Genomic DNA, 18,955 nt, shown 5'->3' with positions numbered 1-18,955 from the left:
TAAAATGCCAAACAACCAAACATCCCCCCTGCCCATACAGTTTTTATCTGAAAGAAATACTAATTTTATAGATTAAATTGATGCTTGTCGACTGCTACACTTAATTTGAGCTATGTAAAGAGAAGCTAAAACCAGAAATTAAAGTCAGTGACCTGACCTGAATGAGGAAAAATGAAATTCACAGGATAAAAGTTATTGGAAAAAAAAAAAAATCAGATCTCACCAGCACATATGCAAATGTTTTGAAATCAATATAGCTCAAGCCAGAGCAGTAAATAAAGATGAGCACTGCAGTCAGCTCTGGTATCATTTAAGCATCTGGTCTACTACAGTTAATGCCAAATTTAGTTCATGTAAAATAGATGTAAATGAATGTCTGTTGCAAAAGAGACTAAAAAGTGAATATCTGCTAAACGGAACGTTGCTGCGGCAGAGTGACAAGAAAAGAGATTTCGGAATTATTGTGCAGAAATCCCAAAAGCCAACAGCATTTTCTGCAGCTGCAGTCAGGTTAACAAACAGGGTTCCAGCATCTCTTTGGAAGAAACGCAGTCAATGTTTCAGGAAAACACATTTTTCCTATTTAAGAGACAGGCTAAGTCATACCTATTTTATTTTGTCTAATTCCAGTTAGCATTCTAAATACGGAATTTCTTTTCCCGAGCTAAAAGCAAGTGAACACAGTATCTATCTTAGAGAAAGCCTTTCCTTTCTGCTTCACACAATGCCATGTGAGCTCTAGCATGGCTCTGGGCAGAAGGGATATGAGCACTTGAGTGCCTGGTGCTCTCAAGCAGATGGGCAGGCAAGCAACAGAAAAGGCAGGGCTGAGCCAGGAGGCCAAAGGGACTTGGCCAGTGTCTGTAAAGACCGTGGAAATTCCTCCCATCCTCTTCTCTCCTTCCTCCCCACCACCAGCCCTGCAAAGAGTTACAAGTTTGAAACTGAATCAGTCATACTTCCTCCCTGCAGTTTCTCTTTGGACCATGAAGAAAAGCTTAATTTAAATCTCAGATCTGGACTTCAGAAGATGACAAGCATCTGCATCCCCTTTGCAATTTTATTCAGGGTATTTTATGATAGATACAGTTTCTGTGGTTTAGTTGTATTTTTGTTTTATTTTGCGGTATTTACAAGTTGAAGGGTTTGGAACAGTAGCTGTCGGAGTCTTCCTCTTGTGTCTGGGCAATGGGCTGTGTTGTCCAGGTCCTGTAATTTGCACTTTTATTACACAGCATCGGAACAATTTCCTCCCTTTTGCTTCTCTGGCTGTCTACCACTCATCAAATGTAACAATTTCAAAGGAAGAATTATTTCTGCTATCAAAAATCCTGTTCTGAATGGTGATGGAGAGCTGCTTCTTCCTCCCTGGCTTTTGTACCTTCTCGGTGGGAGCTTGGTATTTAGGTGGTCCTTAGCAAGCACAGCATTTGTCACCATGGCTGCCAAGGAGGAATAGGACCTTGGCATATGGTCTCAGCTAAGAAGTTGTGAATTATGATGTAAAATAAATATATGGCTTCAGTAAACTGAAAAGCAAAACATGGTGTGTGAAAGCCAAGTTGCAGTATCTTGCTTCTCCGTTTTGAACTACCTTGTCAGAGCTTAAGTGCTTCCACTGTTAGAGGCACAGAAATTCTCAGAAATCCAGCAGTGCACTTTCTAGTGAATGTATCACAATTATAGCCTATCATTTTTCCTCCTGATTGAAACGTTTGTGTCTGTCCTTGTGATACCAAATGAACAAGGTGGTGTAGATCTTGATGTGAGTGTACTTTTGCATGAAGGATTACATACGGGAAACAGCAAATTCTGGGGATTGCCTGTACACTGTTGGCTTCTGATATTTCCAGGAGTCATTTTCTCAAAAGATTCAAACATAGTCAAGGCTAGGTAAACCATAGAAGTGAAATGTAGGAGTTCTTCAGACACCTGTTCAGTAAGGATGCCCTGCAGAAATATTAAAGACTTGGTGATTATACTTTCCTTTATTCCACTTCCATTCCATGGCAGTAAGATGAAGCTTTATGGCCGTTTGACTATGTCTGAAGCCCTCTGTGTACTTTCTGTACTATAGTAAAGAAAACATAGCTGCCTAAAAGACTTCAGAGCAGCAAAAGAGTATGACTCTTGGGGGGAAAAAAAAAATAATTATTCCATTTTTGAAACCCCTTTTTATTATGCTTATTGGTCATCTTGGTCAATACCAAGACTGAAGACTTCTGCTGGGGAGATGATGAATGTCCAGAAGTACTGCTAGATATTTTGATCTTGGAGAGGAACTGAGGCATTTTGTCAGTACTCTGGCTACTTCTCAGTTACTCCTCTTATTTTCATTGCAGCTGGTAACCTTGATGGAAGCACCAACAAGATGATGTGCTCTAAATTTTTTGAAACTTCTTTAGTTAATCAATGTCCCAGAGATGCCCTTTCAGCTTCTCTTCAGCTCCCAGATCTTCCAGGTTTGGAATGATTGCTGCAGCCAGGCTTTTAGTTCATGCTTCCCCTGACAGTGTGTGATTGACTTGTTCGGGCAGCAGCTGTGTCCTGGTAGAAAGGAAATCCTGCTTTAAATGAGGATAGTCCCTATCAGAAAGAGTTACCTATCAAAGTAAGGTCGAGTGGAAGTGGCAGAAAAGGTTCTGAGTACAGATAGACCGGACTAGTTAGAACCAGTTGAGCTGTGATTTGTGACTGCTTTCCCACTTTGAAAAGGTTATATCAGAACACCAGCCTAGTTCTGTCCCAGTTTTACTCTGCTTTACTGTCACTGAGCCTTTAGTTCAGCTTCGTTAAAGTTCATCTTGTTGCAAGTTTGTTTGTTTCAGTATATTAGGGGCCATTCCGTATTATGCAGTACCAAGAGAATTTGCTCTTGTTTGACTCCTCGGTTTATTTCTTCTGAGGCTTGTGTATTTTGGCACTGAGAAGACAGCCTCTGACCAGTCAAAGGTGTCATGCTCTGTGCCCTCGTCACCTACCCGTAGGATTGCCCGTGGATAGATGGCTTCATGTGCAAGCTGGCCTCCTGGTTATGGGCAGGTATGTGTTACATGCTGTGGCAGACAGGCAAGGCTTATCTGGGCACGACCTTACAAGTCCTTAACAAGCAGCTTTCTGCGCAAGCCTTTTTTTCCTCACTTCTAATTATTTTTTTTTTCTCAGCTCTTCTAGGAAAGAATAAGCTGGAGTGTAGCTTCCTAGGGATAATATTTAGCCTTTCGCCTTTCAACTTAAATATTTTGTTGTGCATATCTCACTTGAACCTTAATTGAGAGGTTAAATTCTGTCCATCAGTAGTACTTGTACTGTCGAAGCTGCAGTAGGCTTTTGGGAAAAGCTGTGATGTGTATTAGAAATATCTGATGTTAGCTTTGTTACAGGACTGTACCACTCAGATTGCCTTCCCTTACATCTGTGGCCACCGTTAACTGTGCAAAAGGCCAAGCTGTAACTAAACAGTACTGGATCTGTGTTGGGGGTGTGCCAGTGGCATAAATGGAGAAGACAGCAGCATGCAGTGGCCTTCTGGACTGGGAAGCGTTATGCCTTAGGCTGAGCTGCCAGCTCAGATGCTTATTTGGGAGAGCAGTCGTCGGAGTTTCAGTCATTGGAGCTGATGCTTACTCTCACCAGACCTGCAAAATGTTGTTTTTCAGTGACTTGTAGTGGCATATGCACTGACAGTTTGTGGAGTTCACATACATGTAATGCCTTTGGTACAAAATGTCTCGGGGAGCCGTAATCCCTGAGGTGAATGATCAATTTGTGAGTGCTAGTAGTACTGGGACAGTATCTTTACTATTGATTTTACAGGTGAAATCTTTTCATAATCTGTATGGTTGAGAATTATAATTCTAAACTGACCATTGTTTTATATCTATTCTGGTCATCTTTTAGTCACAATATAGAATCTGGTTGCAGACACGTTTTATTCGTATGCACATCATATGCTTAATGACACAGTGACTTTGTCCTTGGTGTCTTTTCCAAAGATAATTGCTTTTTCTTTTAATTTCTAAACAGTTTTAGGTGTTGCAAGTTAGTTCTTCCTGTTTGGGATTCTTCTGCTTTTCAAAGTCAGCACTCCTCTGATATTTTTAAAATGCAAATATTAAAAGATGTGTCCAGAACTCGTGTAACCAGCAGTATTCCATTTACCTGATGACTGGTTGTAAATCAAATTTAAAGATTCTAGAGGTGCTCCCTTTTTTCTGTGTATATTTTCAATTTCTCACTGCTTCCAACTTCTTTAGCTTCGTTTGCTTTCTTCTTTCTCTGCTCCTTTCTGCTTTGTGTTACTTTCTGAAACTTTTGGAAAAGAGAAATACAATACATCTGGCCCTTCTCTTGCAGAGAGTTTGAGCAAAGCTCCAAGTTTCCTGCTGGAGATTGTCTTGAAGCCCAGCTGGTATTCCTTCTCTTCAGAAATAACTCAAGAGATTGTATTCAAATGCTATTCAGAGAGGCCCCTTGGCCGTTTCTCACTCAGGTCTGGGGTGCTTTGTCCTCTCACATCTCATTTAGCGTGTGCTTGCCAAGAAGAGCTCCATTCAGCCCCATCCATTGTGACACCTGCCAACGCTGATGGGGCCTTTTCAGCATCAGAGAAGAAAGGTGGAATCGGTGCCTTATTGCCAGCCAAAGACTTCCAGAATCCATTTATATAAAGGAAAAAAAATCTTTCTACTGAGGATTGATTCCGTCTTGTTCCCTTAGGTGCGTTTTTCCCTTTGTGTGCAGTAACTCGCTATCTGGAAGACGGGTCAGCAAACTTCCATTTTTTTGAGATAAAGGTTTAGATTGAATTTGCAGCTCAGTATTGCAGCTCACTTGCTCTCAGGATATTAGCGTTACTTTGCCACAGTTATAGTTTGTATCTGGATTGGCAGCAGCTTTTACAGGCAGGCTGAACTTCACGGAAACCTAACTTAAAATGCACAGAATGAGAAAAATGCCTCTCTTGTAAGGCTCCTGCTGAGCTGATAACAGTCTACAGGAAGACATCTATTTAAACAGAAATAAACATGCCTTAGGATGCTTGGATCCTATTTTCAGCTTTATTAAGCTATTTTCAGCTTTATTAAGAATGCTGTGTTTAATTTTTCCAGCATTTCCAGCACCATTAATTTAGTTTACACTGCATTTGGATCAATTAGTGCACTTGATGATAATGCACTATTTGCCTCTGCCTATTTAAAACAAGAGAAACAACAGGATGGATTTTCATTGTGTTAAAGAATCTGGAGTTCCTCCAAAGACTCTGATTAGTCCAAATGGCAAATCTCTCAGACTGGCCAAGTGGAAACAAAAATTCCATGTTGGGTAACTGTCCAGTGGATCTATTTTCTCACTCCAGTGACTTCTCAAATCAATTCTTCTAGTGACATCTTGGCTTCAGGATTTTTCCTCCCAATATGCATACTCTCACGAAGACTGTGCTTAACAGGAACGCACACAAGTTTGTAATAATGGAGGTAGAGCCGCAGAATGTTCAGCCAAAAAAAAAAAAAATAAAAGAGGAAAAAAAGGACTGCTTCAAAACTGCAAGGATATAGAAAGACTTCCTGATGTGGTGGCAATGCTGTTAGAAACCAGTTGAGATCACCTTCAGCTTTCCTTTTGTCAGTAAGCATCTTTACGTTTTCTTCTTGGAGATTAAAACACGTCGGGATTAGGACAGTAGAGAAGACGACCTTCAAACCTGAGCTGTGCAGTCGTACTTGGTTCAGAACGAAAATGCTAATACATTACATTTCAGCTTCGTTGGTTCTCTGTGACCTACTGGATGTCATAAAAGGGGGTCAAAGTTGTTGTGAATGTTTGTGTTTTGTTTTGTTTTTTAGAGAAGTGCTTGTTAGAAAAAAGCAAATTTAAGACCTGAATTGCATTACAACACTTTTCAAACACAGTAGAGTATATCTAGTATAGTTTCAGGTCCTCATACCAACGGTTCCTGCCCTCTGCCCAGGAGTATTGGCAGCATCAAATTGTAGTGATGAGTGTAAAGCAATGCTTGCTGCAGTTTTATTTGGGACAGATACAGTACTGAAGTACCAACGTGCAATATGTGAATTTTATCTGCCAGGGAATATGATAACGATGATTCAGTTTGGAGAAACTGCCCCTGTTTCTCTTTGCTGCAAAATTATTTTGGATGTTGTTGTATTGTGTTATTGCACTGTGATCTTTTGCTTTTTCATAAGTGAACAGTATCACATTTTGTCTGGGTGTTTTGAGTGTTTATTGTTCCTGTGGGATACCTTGTTTATTTGTCTTGCTTCTCCTCTGTCACAACATTTTTAGTTTGGCACAGATTACATACATGGTGAGTCTTGTAATCTCATTTGCTTCACCAAACTTCATATGCACCTCTGAGAAACATTCCCATTTCACTGAAGTACCTTCTCAGCAGCACAGTGCAGGTAAAGGTAGATATGTCACTGTAAAAATTGTATTATGATGCTGGGTTTGTTGATTTATTCAACAATAACAAAATACAAATCAATAGGTGAATGACCTAGGCTGAATTCCCTTGGGTATCTAACAGATGCAGAAGTATTTTATTCCTTTACGCTTCTTCTGGAAACAACAAAAATCACTTCTCCCTTAAGTATCTTTGTTCAGCTTCTTAATGTCCCAAATGTGTATTTAAATGCCCTGATGCCATTCAATTAAGTAAATGTGGTTATGGATCCTGAAAAAGGAGAGCTTTGTAATGGAAACAGCAAAACCCCACTGTTGTTTGTATCTAATGCTCCACCATAAGAAATGTGCTGTCTCTATCTTACCCTATAGTTTTTGATGTTCTGCCAACCCTCCAGAGCTTGAGAATTACTGTGCTGTCTAACGTGCCATATAGACCACAATATAAAAGGTTTATTTTAGACAGATGCAATAGTCTGTGGCAGCACGCTACGGCTGTGGTAGTCTGAGGAATCTTGCCCTGTTGCTGACACTGACTGTGCTGTGGATAAATAGATGACTTCTCTCTTCTGAAAGGCAACCCAGAAACCCCAAACCCATTGGGCTGTGCTCACCTGTGCAGTAGATTTCTCTCTGTAGAGGTTTGGCGCTGCTGTCCGTTGCTTTCCATAAGCCCATTTGGTGCCTGTGCAATCACAAGAACTGGCTTCATAAAGACGTGTCAGCTCCTGCAACCTTGACGTGTCAGCTGTAGTGCACACAAGGATGACACTCATTTTTTTTTAGAAGCCTGCTTGCTGCCCAATGTATATTTTTATTTAAAGGGTTCTGTTTACGTAACAACAGGACACCATTATTCTGATCCTGTCCAGCAGCAGTAGTATTTGTTTTCTGTTAATGACTGATTATATACGCTGTCAGAGTTTTATTCCCTTTTGCTGTGCAGTATTATTTGTAGTGTAGAACAAACCTAGTAATGTTTAGAGAGCATCTTTTCCCCACAATTCGACTTGTTTTGTCAGTGTACGTTAGGGATGACTGCTTGATTGCTGCTCAGTGAAACCATACTTTTTTTTTTTTTTTTTTTAAAGGTCAAATCTTATTTGACTCAAAAAGTCTCTTTAAACAGAAATTACTTCTGTCCTCAGCCAATTGTGTGAGAACAGTCCAAGTTTAAGATTTCAGAACTTTTATTTTCACTTGAATGGAGATGAGGTGGTTTCGAAAGGTTTCTTTACTCTGCTGGAGTTAGTGAGGCAAAAGAATATTTAAGTGCTGCTGCTTTGATTTTTATTTTTTACCTGGCATTACTAGGTATGTTTTCAGCTTAGCACACATGTAATTGGAAGCATGAATGTCTTCAAAATAACCAAAACTGTTGTGTCTGATACATGTCTCCATGCTACACATCTCTATCTCCTTCTTGGCTTGAGTAATGTGCTTTGGTGGGAAGCAAACTGTTGTTTAGAGTTGTGCTTCGGATACACTGATTTCCAGTGAAATATGTGACAACTGGGTACTACGTGAGAGAATATACTACAGTATATTATGTTTATGATGATTTTATGAATCATGGTGTAGCATTCCTCTATTTCTTGTACCTGATGAGTGACATTTTGATATGGACGTGAGTACCAAAATATTGCACCATTGCATTGCAAGGTACGTTCTCTTTTAGCGGTGTTTATGCTGGGATAGATAAAATGAATGTAATCTGAAGTAGTTTCCTTCCTAGTCCAGATTCTGATTGAAATAGTTGAAGATGCCTTTGTATCAATACATAGATTTAATACTTGTCATCTTCACATAGTTCCTCTGTAGCTGTCTGTTGATGCCTGAAGCCCAGTATTTTAAGCGAGTTAGTTCTCACAGCAATCACTCTTACTATTTGTGACTTGTTTCAAAGAACACATGCTTTGTGGAGCTCATTTGCTTGTTCCTTTAAGATAATACTTGTAGATTCAAAGAATACCTTTTCTGAAGCTATTTTTAGAACAAAGATTTTGGGGAAGCCTATTGAAGCTCCAGTAAGCTGCATTGAAGGGGGGTGTGCCATGAGGGGTTAAGAGTGCTTGTGTTTTATACAGTTGGGAGCTCTTCATCTGCCAGAGCTGCTGTTATCAGATTGCAGAAACCCTCAGTATGAGGGATATCCAGAACAGAAACATGCATGTGCAGAAAGAATAACTGTTTTCAACACTGCTTCACTATCCTTTGTAGAAGCCAGTCACAGCAGGCAGCTGGAAAAGCTAACAGTTAAATGAATCTTACCTTCTTTCATGTCACAGCTTATATAGAGAATAATTTTCCACAAATCGGGATCTATAACTGTGACTTTGTCTTTTTCCAGATCACTTCTTAAGCCTTACTGTTGATACGATGTCTGCCAGGGACTGCACAGTGGTAGGGCTGCTGTGTGGCGGTGGTAGATCCCCAAAGCCATTAATCTCACAGAGCTGTGAAACATATGTGCCTGGTATTTAATCAGGGAATATTGCAATTAAATTATGCTCTCTCTGTTCTAAAATTTTCCAACACAGAGCAAAATTAAATTTTTTGTTAGGATGTGATTAAGTGGGATCTTTAGCCCAGATTTGGGAAGGAGGCTAACCTCTCCCAAGCCAAAGACTGAATTTTGTTTAGTGGAAATTATTTTAATATTATGATTTATTTATTTTTTAGTAACTTCTTATCTACAAAATGTTCTTGTAATTTTTATGTGCTTTGGGATGTGTAGCTGTGACTTTTTTTGTGCATAACCACCAAATATATGTAAGAATATTAGTTATGCACATGATCAAGTGTGCTAGGAGCAGGCAAAGCTGATGTTATTTAGCGAAGCGTGACCTTATGAGCAGGTAGAAGTGTGTGCTGCAGCAACAAAAATAAACACCATAGTTTTGCAAGTTCCTGACGTGGCATTTAATGAGAACATATTCTATTAGGAACACATGCTGTACTGGATGGAAGGATTAGAGCTGTCATTTACGGTGCTTTATTTTTTCTACTTTAAAAATGTACTGTGTGCTGTTAGCAGGCTAAAACATAAGGACATTTCTCATTTATGGTGAACCTTACCTTAAATGCATGCAGTGTACTGACCAAATATATAGGGCGTATGCTCTGTGGCACTGGAAAGTGCTCTTACCAGGTTGCGAGGAGAACAAACGCTATCTAGAATGATTTGCATGTACTGGGGAAGAAAATTTTGGCCAGACACACCAAGCTCTAAATACTGCACTTTTGAAAAGTTCCAGCACCTTTAAGGCATGCTCAAGCCAGTTGGAGAGATTTTTCATTACTTTGATTTCTTGAAGCACATGACATTGTGATGGCAAAATACCAAGCGCCCTGATGCAGAATCGTTGAAGTTAGACTTGTGACCATAGTGACACTGCTCTGTAAGAAGCAACTGAGGATGTAGATTTCGTCTTCCTTTCTGTTTCCCACTCCCCTACCTGTTAGTACCCTCTGAGTTCTCTGTAGAAAAATAGCAGAGGGAGGGAAGAGATGGCAGAAACTTCAGTTAGTGTGCGCACTTTTTAGATATTAGCTAAAGTGTTTGCATGATTATGCGTATATGTAAGGTAAGGACACAAGTCAGCAGTATAGGCTTATAAATTGTGACCGAGTTGTACTCCGTAGAGTCTTGTAGCTTAAGAATTCAGGGGGTAAGTTCTTAGTCACTGTGTAAATTGATACAGATTTACTAATTGACATGAGCAGAGTGTGGCCCCTTGGGTTTCTGAAATGCTCCTGGCTCAGCCAAAGATTATGCACACAAAGATTATGTTTGCTTTTCTGCTCTTACTTGTTAAACGCGTGCTTTATTAAATTATATTTCTGTAGCTGACACTGTTCTGAAAAAGTGCCTGGCAGGTTCGGGTTCTTAATGCGTCTTCCTCGCTGGGGGGTTGTAAGGCTTAATTGTTCATAATGTGTAAAAGCTTGAGATGAAAGGGTTTATGTAAAAGCAACGGATTATGATGATTATAAGGCTGATGGTGATGCATATCACACCTGCTGTCACACCAGCTTGAGCAGTCTCTGCCTTTAGACTGAGATTTCTGTGTAACGGTGAGAACAGTATCTTCCAGTGCTGCTTTTTTCCCCTATTGAAAAATCCGGTGGTTCTCTCAGATAGTGTAAATATTTGACTTTATTCTTTTCTTCCGGATGGGCCTTAGTCTTCAGGATAAAACTTATTTGGTGAGATTACTTCAGGTAAATCCAGATTTTGAGATGAATGTGTCTTTTGCCACTGGGAAAATTAAAATAGCTTCTAAAAATCTACTTTTATTTTTGGAGAAAGCTCTGCTTTTCTGGTAATATTTTAGCTACTGAAAAACTTTCTGATTTAAAATGCAGATAAGAACATAAATTACTTGTGTCCTGTATTTGCATTCTCTTTTTAATCCAACAAGTACAAAGGTCAGAAGTGTAGAAGACTGCAAAAGTTATTCAGACCTAAGAGAATCCATTATTTGGTGTGGTATGTTTTAGCAGTGCCTTAGAATCTCTCTTCCCTCACCTCTCCAACCCTCCCTTTGTTACTATTTCTTTCCCTTATATAATCTTGATTTGAATGAGACAGAATTCCCTGGGGCATTGCTGATGGGATACAGGGCTTTTCATCTCTTGATTGACTTCTTGGCAGCATCTTTAGTGAAGTCAAACCTCTGTCTGTTAGAGACTGCAAGGTAAGCTAGATTCTGTAAATTGAGATTAACTCTTAATTCTGTTCCTTAGTGAGGAAATGTCTGTATCTAACATGGCATCTTTCTTGATAAAGAGTGAAGGCTGGATGGGTATTTGGGTGAGCTCTGAAAGCTTCACACACTGAAATCCTCCCTGTTGTGTGGTCAGAGGACTCTAATCTCTGGAACTGATAATTCCCATTCTTTTGGTGTTGGTCAATAGAATGCAGTTGCGCTTTGAAAAAAAGGCATTTTATTTTTGAGTGGAGTGTCTTGGCAGAATGAGAGGGATTTAAGAAATGACGCAAAAACCTATTAGAAAATGTTTTCAGAGATACAAGTGTAGCTATTACTCATAGCATACCAGAAGTATAATATTAAGACAATGATAGAGGACACCTATATTTTAGTGTGTGTTTGTGTGTTTTTGAAGGTACACTGCTTAAGGTCTGTTGATGTCTTTATAAGTTATTTGTCTTTGTACATCCTTGATCCAGACCAGAAAAAACCCATTGCCATCTGCTGTGGTTTAGGGCCACCGGCAACTAAGCACCATGCAGCGTCTTGCTCCTTCCTCCCTTAACGATGGGATGGGGAGTAGAATTGGAAGAACAAAAGGTAAAAAAACCCCCAAGACCTCATGGGTTGGGGCAAGGACAGGGAGGGTTCATTCGTTGCTTACGATCATGGGCAAAAAACCAGACTCGACTTTGGAAAAACACAAAAACCAATTCAGTTTGCTTAACAATCAAAACCACAGTAAGATGATGAGAAAGAGAACTACATCTTAAAAAGGCATCTCTTCCCACCCCTCCCTTCTTCTCGGGTCCAAAGGCTGTGTTCCTGGTTTCTCTGCCTTCTCCCCCGGAGGCACAGGGTTGCGGTCAGACCATAACGTGTTTTCTCTGCCGCTCCTTCCACTTCAGGGGAGGACTCCTCACAGTCTTCCCTGCTCCAGTGTGGGTTCCCTCTTACAGGAGAGTCCTTCACAAGCTGCTCCAACGTGAGTCCTTCCCATGGGCCGCAGTTATCCACTGACTGCTCCAGCGTGGGTCCCTTCCATGGAGTCATGACCTTACAGGAGTCATCACTGTAGCCCCTCCTGAACTACCAAAAAACCCACCGCACAAAACCACACCATCTTATTTCATATTTTCTTCTCCTTCCCAGTAATGTCATCTTTAGATAGCTAAATGCTGTCAATAATTCCTTGATTTACTCTTGCGTATTTTATGCAGCTGTCAAAACAAGTATCTGTTTTCAGTTTCAGTTGTTATGCTTGCAATGAGATACCAGCAACCTTCAGAAAAACGGTGCTGAATGTAGCACTGTAGACACTGTGATTGCACCCAAGAAACATGCTCGCTTCCAGAGATGACTAAAAAGGCTTTCTTAAAGTTTCTTTACCATTTCAAACAATAGTGTTCCCTATATAGAGAATTACCATAAAGTAATGTTTTATTAACATTTTAGGCATATTTTTTACAGCTTATTCAACGTTCCAGTGTTTTTAATAACATTTTAAGGTGCTAGGTAGCTTTTCATTAAGGAATATGGAGTAAATGTTTCTCACTGAGACAGAATGCTTGGTACAGGTAAATAGACTTGTGTTTTATCAGCCTATCAATGCTACAGGCTAAGGCAAGAAGAGTACATTTAAAGACTGTATACATGTTACATTAGGGTAGAATCCAGCCAGTCTCGTGCTGAATGTGTCCAGAGTTCATTTTTGTAGGGAGTGGAAGGCCGTACAGAGAACTGTAAAACACAGACAGCTAGAAAACTATTTTTATGTTCTCTGAATATTGCATATACAGTACTAAGGTCAAAAAGACCTGAGACTGCATTCACTGTCTGTTGAATTCAGATTTTTTTCATAGAGTTCAAGGTCTTTCTGACATTGTGATAACACATCAAGCAAGGGAAAATGCATCTATTGTGCTTCTGGAACATGTTTCCTTACCCTTAAATTAAGATTGATTAAGTATAACTGATTTCTAAAGAAACTGTGAGCCTCGGTATCATAGCCAAAGTGGAAGCAGATCAGAAATTTCACTCTTTCATGCTTTGTAATGATTGCAGTTTTTAGTAGAGTGTTCTTCTGTCTGATTTGTTTTGATCGCTCCACTGAACTTTAATTTAAAATATATAAAATTATAATTTATTTGTTACATTTGTAAATATAAAATATTTTATACCCATTTGTTTAAAAAAATGGGAGTATAACAAACACATTGTGGTGCAAATAAAAGCTCCAATAATATGATATGTCATGTCATTTCTCAAAGTAAGTTTCAGTTTGGTTTTACACTTTTAACCATTGAATTGAGTTTTGAAAGCTGATGTTCAGTTGTTTTGTGGAAGAAGTATTCTGCTCTATTTTGTCATGCTTAGTATTGGGTTACTAGACCGACAGCTGCAGCTGACTTTAAATGGTGCACTAAAAATATTGAAGAGTCTAGCCTTGAGGAAGCAGGGCAATAAAATGGCAACAGGAATATTTATTTAGCGCAGAATCATCTGGGGATGTGAGGGATGCTTTCAAAAGTGTAATATATCACAGGACAAATTTTATTATTACTTTTGTCTCCTATTGCTTCTATTGATCATTTTCATATACATTTTAGAGAATTGCCACGTATTTGTCCTCACAGCCATAAAATAAGCTTCACATCAGTGTTTCATATGTGTCTTTTTACCAATAAAGTAGAATGGGCAGATTCTGTCTATTCAGTATGCTGTCTGAATTAATTTAATAAAAGGTAGCTTTTTTGTTCATTAGAAAAGATTTTACATGAAAATGTATTAGTCAAGGTAGATAACTTACACATTCAAAAGTAATTTCCATTATTGGGGTAATACCAAGGAAATTATTAGTATTTATCACTGTGATTCATTGTACTAATTTTAGGGAGTTGATGTTCCATTTTTCAAAAAAATCCAGCATTTCCAGCCAAAGAGCACTTGAGCTCTGAAAGCAGCCAGATGAAGGGCCCACTTCCTGAGTACAAATGGCTGCAACTCGATTGCATATCAGTCACGCAAAACACAAAGCACCAAGAGAATTTGACATCATATAACAGCAACGAAAGGGCCGGCTGCTAAGAGTTTGGTGCCTTCAGAGAGATGCGCTCAGCCTTCCAAATTCACCTTAATGTTTGTTTTGCAAGTGCTGTATGACAGAGTACTCTCTACTTGAAAATATTCACTGCAGCATCAGCTAACTACAATATTAGTTCACCACTTTGATAAGTGGTATTTGATAAGTACTGTATAGTATGCAAATATATACACACACATACACAAACTCCCAGTACATATATATGCCTGTATCCAATATCTTTGACATCGTTTCTTCCTGATATATCTCTTATTTTTTATAGTCCTTCCAGGTATTTTTCTGGTTTACCTTTTTTTCTTCTTTACTCTTACTGTGTGTTGCCTCCCAAATTTGAAAGAATTCCTTCATTCTTTGAAAAAACCCCATCTCCAAACCTTAATTCCGAGTTCATTGATCTTTGTTCAGACTTATCTCTAAATAGTAGCTTTCTACTACCAGGTTTGGAATTTTGACTGCACTAGGCAGCCATTATGCTAATTACATTTTTAAAGTACTTCTTACATGCAAAATCTCTAGAACTATAAATCAGGAATAATAACTTTATAATCAGCTATTAGACGACTTGAGATTTATAGGTTCTTTCTGAACTGAACTAAGCATCATACTTATCACCGGTAAAATCTAAATCATAAATTAGGTTGGAAGCCACTCGCACAGGTGATGAAGTGCCCAGCTGATTTCTCTTCCGGTCTCAGATGTGTTCGCATCCTGATTGCCAGACTGACCGGCACTCCCTTTCTTGCTCCAACACACAGGATGAAAATTTTCCAGGACAATTCTTTTGCCCAAAGTTCATTCCAGCCAGATATGTCCTTGTCTGACTTCAACCAGCTGTAAAAGGACTCCAGTGGCATTTGGCAGGCTTTGTGTTAAATTTTAAGTCGCACCCTGTATCCATGGATGTAGTTCACTGAACCAAGAAGAGTTTTGTACTTTTGTAGATGATAGCGTCACACTTGAGTACAGAGAAAAAGAGCAGAACTTCTGCTCATCCCTTATTTTGTTTGTGTGCTTTCTTCTTACTTTCTCAGCTGTCCTCTAAACCCGCCTCAGCAACCAGTGTCTGATTATTCTGGTATTTGGCTTACATAGTTGGATTGTTATCAACCATGACCTTGTTGTGTACTTGGCTGAGTAAATTCAATCGGCTAATGAAATTGTGGTCTTTCCATCAATTGATTATCAAATTGCTTGTATAGTTCCGCTAGTCCATCTCTTTTCCAAAGCTGCACATGTTTGTTTACTCGGGCAGTCTGTGCCTGACCCCTTCCTTGCCTGTCCTGAATGTCCCTTTTTTCACTTGACAAGTATATAGTCTTGGAGTCTGGCCAGTTGCCAGTGGACTTCATGGCCATTTTGCTGACCACTCTGTTGAAAATAAATCAGTAAAAAAACATTTCAGAAGCGTAAGAGAAGCCGACATGGCTTTCACATGCTGCCCAGTGTAGCAGTCCCAGACAGCTGCTGATTTACCAGGTGAGCAAAGATGCTGCCAGGAGAGGCCGGTACTTGCTGAGACAGCGACCAGGAGTTGGCATTTTGGGTAGGGAATGTATCACAGAGCAAAGAGCCTGTGGTGACCACCTGGAAAGGATGAATTTGCCTCCCTTTGGGAAGTTGACTTTTGTATCTCTTCGTAGTAAAATAATTTTACTTTAAATTTGTAGGATAATTACTTTTAATTTGTTTTTTCTTTTAATCAAATTATTTTTATATATGTTTATAGATATCAGTGTTTTTATTTTATAATAATTACTGTGTTGCACTTGGAGTTGAGAGGTATGTGTTCAACATGAGGGTTCCATGCTGCATTACCTGCTTTCCTAGAGTAGCACAGTGAAGTATTGCACTGTCCCAAAAATCAGAATAATCAAGGCAATTCCTTCAACTCTGTAGGAAAAGAGCCTGGAATGCAAAATGTCCAGCTTTCCCTGAGTCTTGTGAGCAGAGGGGTTAAAGAGAGACAAGAATTTTCAGTAACAGACAGCACAGAATATTTGAAGCTGCTGTTGGCATGCATGCCTTACCCAGGTGCTCTTGCACGTTACTGCCTAGATCTAGGGAAGAACAAAAGGATCTTACAAAAATGTCAGACAAATTTCACACCTTCCACTCAAAGAGCCTTTAGGTCTGCTAACTTTTCCTTCCTGGGGATATCTATAATGGCTTCATCAGGAGAGAAGATAATTCTGTTTAACTGGACAGGGGAAAATAAATTGTACCCCATAAATATGTAGGCAGCAGATATGCAGCTTGTGTGTGTCCAGGAGCATGGTACCAAGCTTTGTAGGTTGTTTCTTGCTGCTCTTTGCGGAGCTCTGCAGTGAGACTCCCTTGCCCCTCCAACATTATCGCAAAAATGACATATCCAGCAGATCTATCATTTTTGGCTGTGTCTGTTCTCTATAGATCCATAATCAAGGAGGACATCCGTCAAAAATAAAACTCCTCTGCAGAGAAATTACATCTATTTAGGAAAGCTCTTTGTTTAATAAAGGCTTTTATTTCAGAGGAAGAAATCTGTTAGCATTACAGAGGTCTGTTCACTTTTGCAGAAGCCTCCTGAAATCAATAGTTCTTGGTTTTTTTTACGTACAGAATACTGGATCAGACTCTTTACAAGGGTAAACCTCCATTGTTAGACTTTACCCTAATGGCACCTTCACTAATTTTCCTGATAAAACCTTTATTGCAAGTTCAGTAACCATTCTCCTTTTTAACACAATTGTCAGCCTGCAATAATTTCAGAGACAGGAATCTTTTGAGTCTCATTGTGTTTTTCATATTTTTTCCAGCTATATTTCATACTAGCACTTTCAGCTTTCTGCACAGTTATACATTTCTACAAATGTATATATGCAAAAAAGCATAAAATGCTACTCTTAAACCATATTTCTTTTTTTCCAATAGCGTAGAAACTGACTGGTTTAAAAATAGATATATTTCAGAAGATTCCTATATGGAGTGCGTGTTCTTGGGCAGGAGCCATGCTTTCTGCACACCCCTGCCTTGCGCCAGTCGCAGGAGGGCTTATGATGTTCTACCACCATCTTCTCTAAAACACTTTAGTGTTCTTCTCCCCATGTTATCCTCCATAAAACAGTTTGACATGCTACAAATTATGTGTTTAGAGTAAGGAAGATCTGACTATCAATTCAGTCAAAAGATGTGATGATGGGCTTTTTTGCCTCTAAATGGTTAACAATTGGAAAATATTATTTTTAATGCTTAGTATTTTATTCACTTTATTTTCCTTTTTAGTGCATTGGAAAATAAATCTAAAACATTTCTTCTGTTATCTAGCACTTTAAGCCTTTTCATAGCATTTGTAACATCTCTTTGCCAATGCTCCATCTGTGATTTTAGCTCGCAGGAAACATTTACAATTCTGTTATTAGCTTAGATGCAGAGAGCTGCTGTTTAAATATTAATTGCAGCTTCCCTCATATGTGCAGTCAAACCCACTGAGTAACTCATGAAGTTCAATAAATATCTAGGAGAGGGTGGAGAGTGTGTTGTAGGTAGGGCCTGCCCTTAGTCTTAGCAAAGGTCTTACTGGAGTTAACAGTGCAAAATAGTTCATGCCCTGATGCTTGCAGTTTCCTTTCTTCTTCTGACCTCAGTTACCCCCCTTGTACACACACAACAAAAAGAAAAAAAATAATGTTAAACTACAAGCATACTCCTTGTACAGTTGGTAGACTTCCTGCTAAAGCTGCTCTAAATGAGAGGACCACCATGCAGTGCTTGCAAGAAATGATGGGAGATCCATAATCTGTTTCAAATCCTAGGTATTGAGCAAATGCACTTCTAAAGCACTTGTGTAACGCTTTGTCAAGAACCACACCTCAGCAGAGGCATTATCTCGTGGTTGAGCCCTTCTGTTTTCAGTCATGAGTCTCACCCTATCTCATGTCTTGATTCTGCAAAATGTACTTTACACTTAAAAACAAAAAAATAGGGAAACTTTATGTGTTTACAGACATTTTGGTAAAGTTGATTTGATAGAAGTGAGAAACAAGGTAGTTAACACCATCTGACCAGCCTGTTTTCTGTGGATCGCCAGAGCATTGTGATTTTAATACTCATATTGAGTGTAATTGAAAGGAGATCAGCCCCATTAAAATTGTATGTTGTATTTTTCCCTCTCTTTTTCTTCCAGATGGTTATTAATCTTTTATTGGTGAGGTGGTTTGCCTACGGTGTAATGTGAGATTTTTTCCTCATGTCATTTAAGTGAGTTACTTCTCTTGCTGCTTGCAGGTGGACTGAATTTTAACATGTTGAATTCTGTTAATTGCTTAGAATTTAGATGGTTTTCTTAGTATCTGGCAAATGTATAATACATTTTTAAAAAATTAAGTAGTACCCATATATTTCTTTTATTTTTCAGCATTCTGTGAAGAAGGGTGCAGATATGGTGGAACTTGTGTAGCCCCTAACAAATGTGTCTGTCCTTCTGGATTCACAGGAAGTCATTGTGAGAAAGGTAAAGCTTTACTGAAACACACCTTTTTCTTTGGTAATGAGAAGTATGATATGCTGAGTTAAGAAATAATTACTTTCCATTCATTTATTCTGCTTGATATTTTCTCTTTCTTGAAGATACGACTGTTCCATAGCTGCCTTTTCCTACCTGAAAGCTAGTGTTAAATTAAACATGGAAAGTTTTAGACAGTCAAGGATGTATCTGCTTTTCCTTCCAGTGGAC

At 39.0% G+C, this 18,955-nt stretch overlaps 1 protein-coding gene across 1 annotated transcript in view; it reads left to right on the top strand.

The window, feature by feature from the left end:
• LOC104470153 (protein kinase C-binding protein NELL1-like) overlaps nt 1-18,733 on the top strand; it is a gene marked incomplete at its 3' end in the record, with an annotated part of 171,189 nt that extends 152,456 nt beyond the window's left edge. Inside the window, exon 15 of the mRNA XM_010084976.1 lies at nt 18,638-18,733. Coding sequence (XP_010083278.1) covers nt 18,638-18,733 — 96 coding nt within the window. The remainder of the gene's footprint in view (nt 1-18,637) is intronic.
• Nucleotides 18,734-18,955: the final 222 nt, after the last annotated feature.

This window comes from Pterocles gutturalis, unplaced genomic scaffold (genome assembly GCF_000699245.1).
Source record: "Pterocles gutturalis isolate BGI_N339 unplaced genomic scaffold, ASM69924v1 scaffold15545, whole genome shotgun sequence".
Taxonomy (NCBI): domain Eukaryota; kingdom Metazoa; phylum Chordata; class Aves; order Pterocliformes; family Pteroclidae; genus Pterocles; species Pterocles gutturalis.
The sequence above is the reverse complement of the archived record's forward strand: the minus strand, read 5'-3'. Positions and strand labels throughout refer to the sequence as shown.